The sequence below is a fragment of the Halyomorpha halys genome, unplaced genomic scaffold, assembly GCF_000696795.3.
Source record: "Halyomorpha halys isolate HHAL.00 unplaced genomic scaffold, Hhal_1.1 Scaffold3868.1, whole genome shotgun sequence".
Taxonomy (NCBI): Eukaryota; Metazoa; Arthropoda; class Insecta; order Hemiptera; family Pentatomidae; genus Halyomorpha; species Halyomorpha halys.
In genome coordinates this window covers 15,011-24,077 of record NW_027107787.1, presented here as the reverse complement: position 1 = coordinate 24,077, position 9,067 = coordinate 15,011, and the positions used below count along the sequence as shown (strand labels likewise).

At 29.0% G+C, this 9,067-nt stretch overlaps 1 protein-coding gene across 1 annotated transcript in view; it reads right to left on the bottom strand.

Moving 5' to 3' along the window:
• Positions 1-523: 523 nt before the first annotated feature.
• Positions 524-9,067, bottom strand: part of LOC106691861 (uncharacterized) — a gene marked incomplete at its 3' end in the record, with an annotated part of 15,787 nt that continues 7,243 nt past the window's right edge. The window contains exons 3-7 of the mRNA XM_067046120.1: positions 8,265-8,324; positions 8,108-8,167; positions 2,679-2,750; positions 2,209-2,259; positions 524-574 (exon numbers count right to left, since the gene is read on the bottom strand). Of these exons, the coding sequence (XP_066902221.1) occupies positions 524-574; positions 2,209-2,259; positions 2,679-2,750; positions 8,108-8,167; positions 8,265-8,324 (294 nt within the window). The remainder of the gene's footprint in view (positions 575-2,208; positions 2,260-2,678; positions 2,751-8,107; positions 8,168-8,264; positions 8,325-9,067) is intronic.

Genomic DNA, 9,067 nt, shown 5'->3' with positions numbered 1-9,067 from the left:
ATAGTCACAATGAGGACATTGACAAGCTTTCTTGTAGTAATGAGATAATATTACAGGAATTTGTCTTTCAGGACTGAACTGTCTCATTTAGTAAGTGTTTAACATCTATAATATAATGTCATATATTGATGATCGAAATTATGTTAAAACAAGATGACCTGGGTTGCGGAAAGAAAAACCAAATTAAAAAATAGTGTCAATAGTAAAGTATAGTTGACACATTTTTTTTTTATATTTTGTTTGTCAGACCACAGCCTGGGCCATGTTGATAATTATCATACTCTAGGAGTTGTATTTTTTCAATTCCTAAATTGTACTAGCCCAGCCATGTTGGAACTAAGTACATTAATATGGTAAAAATGACCATCAACCATGGCTTTATGTCTAATGTCGTACATGTTGCATTAAAATCAGAGGTGAAAATGGAGAAAGAACACAAAGAAAATGATAAATAACAAAATATATAAAATATAATTCTTGAGCTCCCTTCCTCAACGATTATAATGACATGAATAAGTCTTACCATCATCTGGAACAAGTAGCTCTTCTTCCTGTTTAATATGAACATGGCCACCTGTTGAAAAGTGAATAATACTTTAAACAGGAAAATCCAAATGAAATAATAATTTAAATGAAAATATAAAAGTTGTAATATAGAGGAAAATGACATTTTAATTAATAATTAATCAGCCATATTCGCTTTCACTTATCTTTCTTCATTTTCCTTTATATCCTATATCCTAGATCTCCTCACTCTTCGTTCATCCATCCACTCATTAAACACCAGATCCCATCCGAATGATTTATATATGCCCTCCTATAGAACCTCCTTCTTTAGCAAATCCTTCGTCATACGTGCAACCTCCCTTTGGAATTCTCTTCCCATCTCCATTCGCCAGTCCTCATCCATTATCTCCTTTAAACAACACCTATTCCTTCATTTATTGAATAACCAAACCTCCACATCTTTGTAATCAAATAAATAGGCAGTTATTGATTAACATTATAAACAGTAGTAAAGCCAATATACCAATGTAATTTCATTATACTATCTGAAAATTTGTAAACGCTCGCCAGATAAAAATCTCACTATATGAACCTTGTAATTATTCTTAGGGGACATATGTCCCAGAATAAAGTTATTTTTTCATTTCATTTCCTTTAAAGGTTAAAATATTAATGTCATCTTCAGACCAACTAAAATGAACTAAATTAAATTACATATTTATAACTCAATTATTACATATCATTTATTTCCTTTTTGTTATTAGAAGACTGCTAAATAACAAACAGGTAAAAAATAAAATTTACTAACTGAATTAAGTATGTAAAATTAAATTTAGTGCGATGGTGGTGTGCGAGTATTTTTTAGAAGGCCTGAAGATGGCATGAATAACCAAAACCTCATAAAATAGAAATAAAGAAAGGTTAATGAAAAAGAGTAAGGCTTGTTCATTACTGTAAAAATTTTCACAAAAAAAAATATAATATTACGATGACACTTTTAAAATAAATAAGTAATTAAACTATAGAATGTTTAATGTAATTTTAATTTAATATTATTTATTAGCTTTGTGAATCATAAAAGTAAAGTAACTAATTTATATTAGTTAAAAGATTTTTGTCGAGAACAATGAGTGGACAAAAAGAAACAATGTTAGAAAATAGTTAACATGGCAGCTTCATCTTTGAAACCAGCAGAACTGCTCCTACCTATATTGGCCAAGTAGAGTAGAATATTTTCCAACCTTAATAGTTTTTTTTATCATTAAAATATTTTAAATAAATTCAGGAAACTATTGAAGAAAAATTATCCTTAGGAAAATAAGTTTTATAGGACATCATAGTTGAGAAATCAAAATTTGTCAAGTATCAAAATTTTGAAGCTATAAAGAACAAGAGGCCACAGAGTGCCACCCATTGTTCCAAACACACATGTAAATAAACACATCATTTCAGAAACAAATTCCTATATTTTAATGAATGTTTAAAATATCAAATAATAACAATCATTACTTGGAAATTATTCTTTAAATTTACTCAATAAGTACATTATTTAAGCTGTGCTCAGGGTTAGTTTCAAAGATTCATTTCTCGGGATGGACTCTCACTCTAATGTGCTTTGCCTAATTATTAGATGCTAAGTCCAATTTTGAATTTTTTTCAAAAATCTACAATAATATAGTATTAATTTAAAATTTCACTCACCGTAGTAAACCTCCAGTCTTTCTTCTTTGATATCGATTGTTGGGACTGCAACTAAATTCAATATTTATTAAAGTAATAAATAATTGAGTATTGAAAACTTATGGTGTTGCCTTTATACCATAATTCCATATGCATTAATTAAAGTTTCATAAAAAATAAAAAAGTAGAAAAGTTTTTTTCTAGAATAACAAATACATAAACAAAAAATAGGATATGAAAACTAACAAACTTTTGATCTTGAATAAATATTCATCATACCATTAAATTAGTCTTGGTGATGCCATTTAAATTTTTAGTAACTATAATACAGCTAATAAGAATAAATAAAAAACAATACATTTCTTATACTGTATACAATTAATCAACTATCATTAAAAGAAACTTCAAAAATCAATGACATAAAATTGCAAGAATTAGTTGATAATATATAACATTCAAAATAAAAGAAAAAAAAGAGAAAGAAAACTTACTAGTAGATAAAGATGATTGGAGAGTTCCAATTGTCATTTCTTCTTTAATAGATACGTCCAAGTTACTTATACCTGAAAGAGTAAGTTTATATAAATATTCTTTATGATTACATATTTAATTAAATAGTCCAATTTTCCAAAGGTTGAATATTATCAGTTAAAATATATTTCAATTTTTTTTTTATTGACTGACTATAGCAGAGCTCCACTAATCCTTCCTTGTTGGGCAACCAAGAGATCGATAAATTTATTATAAAATTTACTTAATGTGGCTCTCTAAACTAATTCATTCAATTTTCTTTTGTCAAAATAACACTTTCAATTGCCTTTTGTCTGTTTTGGCAATGTTATTTTGTAACATTGGAAATTTTTACCGATCATATTTAAAGATTTTGGTAATTTTTTAAAATCTGGTCAAGCTAATTTTAATTAATTGAGACTTTTATTTGTATTACAAAATCTTACCTAGTGACAGATATTGTTCGACTCCTTCCAGTGGTGTAGCTTTAATAATTAAAAATTATAATAGATTCACTGAAAATATTATTATAAAGGAAGGAGACTAGGAGTGGATGAGCACTAGAAACCCTTTTCACAAAAAGAAATGGAACCATTAAAGAAATTCCTCAAAAAGGATCAAGATGAATGGGCATATTTTAAATTTCAAGGATATATAAAAGGTTTAGAACCAAAGGACCAATCATGATGGAAGGCTATGTAGCATATATTGGATAATTATGAGAAAATTCCAAGTCTTGTAATGATTGTATTGATTTTTGAATTATTTCAGAATCCAAAATTAATAATTTGAATTGTTTACCTTTTTCCTTACTCCAATGGCTGCCACTTTTGTTTTATAAAACATGAAATCCCATGCGTTTATTAGCGACAATTTACATTTACTTAAATAGCTTAGAATTGGTGAAACCTGTGTCTATAGAACTAAATCCATTTTACAGGGAAATGAAAGGGCTAAACATTAAGCCACCAAAATAGACCACCTCAAAATCTGATAAATCATAAATCGATAAATATTCGATGTTTGAAGACATGTTTTTGTTATGTAATCCCAGGTTACAAAATCTTACTTAGTGACAGAGATTGTTCGATTCCTTCCAGTGGTGTAGCTTTAATAATTACAAATAATATTAGCTTCACTGAAACTATTATCATGCAAGGAGACAGTGGATGCGCACTAGAAACTCTGTTCACAAAAAGAAATGGAACCACCTCAAAAACGGAACAAAAAAGGATCAGGATGGAGGAGCATTTTTTTTAATTTCTGAGACATGTAGAAGGTTTAGACCAAAAGGACCTATCACGATGGAAGGCTATGCAGCGTCTAATACCAAGTCTTCTATGTAGTCAACGATGAATTCATCACCAGCGATGCTGACAAATCAGAATTGTTAGCAAATTTCTTTGAGAAAACGTTCTCCAAAACAGAACTTGAAAGAAGTCTAATTTTAGTTAATGACAAAACTGACAAAAATGACAACAGTTCAGCTCCCACCTAAATTCGCGACCTCAAAAGAAATCCATGAACTGATTGAAAGGCTTAAAATAAAGAAAAGTCCTGGACATGGTTTGATCCCTGTCATAACAATTATTGCGTTACCCAGGAAATCTGTCGTTTTCATAAAATCAATTTTTAACAGTTGCCTGTGTACTGGATATTTCCCCAATACGAGGAAGAAAGCCAAGCTCGTAGAAATAAATAAATCTGGTAAAAACGCTAAACTAATTAGAAGTAATAGACCCATCAGTTTATTAACCATTTTTGGATAATTAATGGAATCACTTATGAAAAAAATGATGTTTATTTTTTTTTTTAAGTGCATCGAACTGGCAAGGCTATTGGAATTTATACTTAATGAATATGAAATGAAGAAACATACTTTGGTAATGTTCTTGGACTTCCAACAAGCGTTTGATGGGGTCAAATGTAAACGTTGAAAAATGTGCTTCAAAAGTTTTACTCTCAGGTGCCCACCAGAGCCACCGGAACTAATCATTAAAGGTAAAAATATGAAATGGAATCCTGCTAGTGAAACAGTAAGATGCCTGGGAATCCACCTTACCTGGAATCTCCATATCAACATTAAACTAACTCAAACCTATGCAAGGTCAGCAATGCTACATCCCATTATAAATCAAAAATCCAAATTAAAACCAGAAACCACTGTTATTATGTTTAAAACAATTCTCAGGCCACTGTTGATATTTGGCTTTGAAGTCAAGGGGGCGGTATACTTTACAAAAAGGAAAAAATTACAACCTTTTCAAAATAAAGTCCTAAGAATCAAAGTGGATGCTCCTTGGTTTGTAAGAAATAGCCAATTGCATCGGGAATTACAAATGGAGTCTATACAGGATTACATCAAAAAACAATTCATGAAATTCCACTTCCAGTAACGGACAGTGACTTACAACTTGGGAAATCCAACTTCATCCTAAAGACTGAAAACTAGACTATTATTAGACTAGATTAACTTTCCTTTTTTTCTCTTTTCTTAAGAATTATTAACCCAGCACGGAAGGGTTGCCTTTTTTTGTGTTATGATCTCCTCATGTGAGATTGTGACATGTCGTACAACAACCAACCTACTCACCATTAAATGTTTTATAAGCCAAATGGTATGCTTACATTAAAGTCACAGTTAGGACATTGATGAAGCTTTTCACCTGTATTTAGAAAAAAGGGAATATAAAACCTTTGTTCATAAGGTTTCACTTTAAATAACAGGAGATTGTATACAATTTTGAATTTGAGTTTTTGATGGAAATACATGTTTCAAGGTCTCCTGAGTACAAATAACCTTGCCTTCCAAAATGTTTTTCAAGCAGTCTAGCTCAAAAATGAAAATTTATACAAAATTGAAATTATATATTTAAGGCTGGTATATGCCTGCGATTTGATGGCAACTTTTTGGATAAAATGGACCAATTGGAAGTCCTACTCTATAGAGTCAATTTTCTTGAAAATGGCTCAAACTATTTTGGTAAAACTTGGTATTTTAATGTACAACTCAATGATCTTTAATATTAGCAAGGTTTAATCCGCATTAAAATAGTCTGACAGGGCTTAAATGATGAATTAAAATAAAAAATTTCTTGAAAGGTAATTTTATTTTATTTATTTGAAAAAGATAAGCAGATCTACTTGTTAGCAATAATACACAATAGATCAATACAAAGTATTAAAGAATTTTATGAATAACTAAAAGATAAGAAAGGAAAAAAATGGAGAAATCCGATTCGAACAGGAAAAGTTGAAACCTTGTAATTGTTCCTGATTATATTATGGCTTTCCCAATCTAAATTCACCACACGAAAATAAAAAATATGACACAAGAAGCTTGTATTGATTAGCAATATTAATTTTCTATGGGTATTAATATGCATCACATGTTTGCAGAAATTGGTGACACACTATACATTAGCCAAACAAAGTTTCAACAGGTTCAAAATCTTATTGGCCTAGTAATGCGATTAATGAATTGTTAACTCCCACTTCCCTACTACAGATCTCTACATCCTTATCGAAAACATATGTTTTAAATTTCATCCATAAATATGATGAAAAGAAGAGGACTCAGACTTTCTCCTAGTTTTATATCTCGTGCCATAGGGAAGGGTTTTGAACCATTTATTTTTTTATGATCCTGATAGGTTGATTTACATGTCTAAAATGAGGGAACAGAGACATTTTTCGCACTTAAAGCCTCCCATATAAATTAAGGGTTTCTTGGGATGGAGCCAAAGGCAGCTTTGATGTCCAGCAAAGCCAGATACATTTCCCTGCTTCGAACCCAAAACATCTGTTCAAATTATTATTTTTTTTTTATCTTTCTATGTGAGCCTGGAGAAAGATCACAAAGAAAATAATAAATAACACAAAATGTAAAATATTAATCTATAGCTCCCTTCCTCAAAAATTATAGGAACATGGATAATTCTGGGCATCATCTGGGAGAAGTAGCTCTTTTTCCTGTTTAACATAAACATAGCCAGCTGCCGATAAGTAAATAATACTTTAAATAGAAGAATTCAAACAAAATAACAATTTAATGAAAATATAAAGCTTGTAATATGGAAGGAAACAACATTTTAATCATTAATCAACAAGCCATATTCTCTTTCACTAACCTTTCTTTATTTCCCTTTTACAACAGTTTGGCTATTAATGCTATCTTTAGGCCCACTAAAAACATTGATTTAAAAGATAGGGAGGGTGAATAGCTGATATATCCTTAAAGGGAAATAAAGAAAGGTTAGTGAAAGAGAGGACGGCAAGGTGATTATCATTAAAACTTTTTACCGTAAAAAAAAAAGTAAATATTGTAATATACCTTAAAATAATAAATACATAAATATTTAAATTATGGAATATTAAATGTACTTTTGATTTAACATTTCTAATTAGCTTTGTTAATCACATAAGTAAAGTAACCAATTTATATCAGTCAAAAGATGTCATGTCAAGAACAATGAGTGGACAAAAAAGAAACATCGTTCAAATAGTGAACATGACAGCTTCATCTTGGAAGTCGGCAGAACCGCTGCTATATTGAACAAGTAGAGTAAAATAATTCCCAACCATTATAGTTTGTTATTTAAAATATTGCTACATTTTAATAAATGTTTAAAATATCAAATAATAATTTCAAGAAATAAATATATGTAATAATTTTATCACTTCTGAGCGTCCGCAACTGGAGATTGCCCGCACAAAACCGAGCTACATGGTGAAGGCTCATTGAAGAGGCCAAGATCCAAATTGAATAATTTTATTGAGATTATTTATCAAATAATCATTACTTCAGGAATAAACTTTTAATTTATCGAATTAGTACATTATCTTTCTTCTTCTTTGATATCGATTGTTGGGATTGCAACCAAATTGAATATATTAAATTAACAATTAATTCAGTATCAATAATTTATGTTGTTACCTTTATACCATAATTTCATATTTTATATCACTAAGAAATATTAAAATATAAAATAGCATTAATTATAAAATGAAAATTTCATAAAAAAATAAAACAAAGTAGTTAAGCTTCTTCAAGAATAACAACTACACAAATACAAATTCAGGATATGAAAACTAAAAAATGTTTGATCATGAATAAAAACTCATCATACTATAAAAGAAAAAGAAATTTATTATAAAAATTAATATGTAAGTTAAATGTAAACTTATATATGATTTTGTTAAATTTATTTATGAGAGTTAAACCACAAATGAATACTAACAAGATAAATCGTTAAAATTAAAACCTTTCTGTGAAAATGCGTCAGTAATTTGCTGATAAATTTGTCTGTTTACTAAGCAATCAAGAAAGAACTTCAAGAATCAATAACATAAAACTTCAATAACAATACGGATGACCATGTATAACATTCAACTAAAAAAGAAAACGTACCATTAGTTTCAGTTTTATCTGTAACTTCTTCTTTTATAGGAATTCCGAAGCTATTGGCACCTGGAAAAGAAAGAACATATAATAATTTTGTATGATAGGATAGTAATAGTTACAAAAACAATACAAGTCACTACATTAAAAAAAAAATCAGTCGTACCATCAGGTTCAGTTTCAGCATTAACTTCTTCTTTTATAGAAATTCCCAAACTATTCATACCTAGAAAAGAAAGAATATATAAAAAACTTGTCTGATAGAAAATTAATTAATAAAACAACTCAATCTTGAGATGATTAAACAGCATAAGTTAAAACTGAATGCTCTACAATTCAACATGAAAATGAGTGTTTTTGAGACTAAAGAGAGAGATTTGCTAAATATTTAAAAAAATATATATATACATTATTTTTTCAACCAATGTTAGAATATCAGAAAAGATTCTGAAGTCATATACCCACAGATCACACAGAAAATAATAAATAACAAAAAACATAAAATATAATTCTTGAGCTCCCTCCCTCAAAGATAATAACTAAATGAATAATGCTCACCATCAGCTGGAACAAGTATCTCTTATTCCTGTTTCACATGAACATGGCCAGATGTCGAAAAGTAAATAATACTTTAAACAGGAGAATCCAAATGAAATAATAATTTAAATGAAAATCTAAAAGTTGCAATATGGAGGAAAATAACAACTTAATTAATAATCAATAAGCCACATTCTCTTTCACTTATCTTTCTTCATTTCCCTTTAAAGGTTTAAATATCAATATCATCTTCAGACTGACTAAAATGAACTAAATTAAATTACACATTTATAACTCAATTATTACATATCATTTATTTCATTTTTGTGATTAGAATACTGCTAAATAACAAACAGGTAAAAAATAAAATTTACTAACTGAATTAAGTATGTAAAATTAAATTTAGTGCGATGGTGGTGTGCGAGTACATTT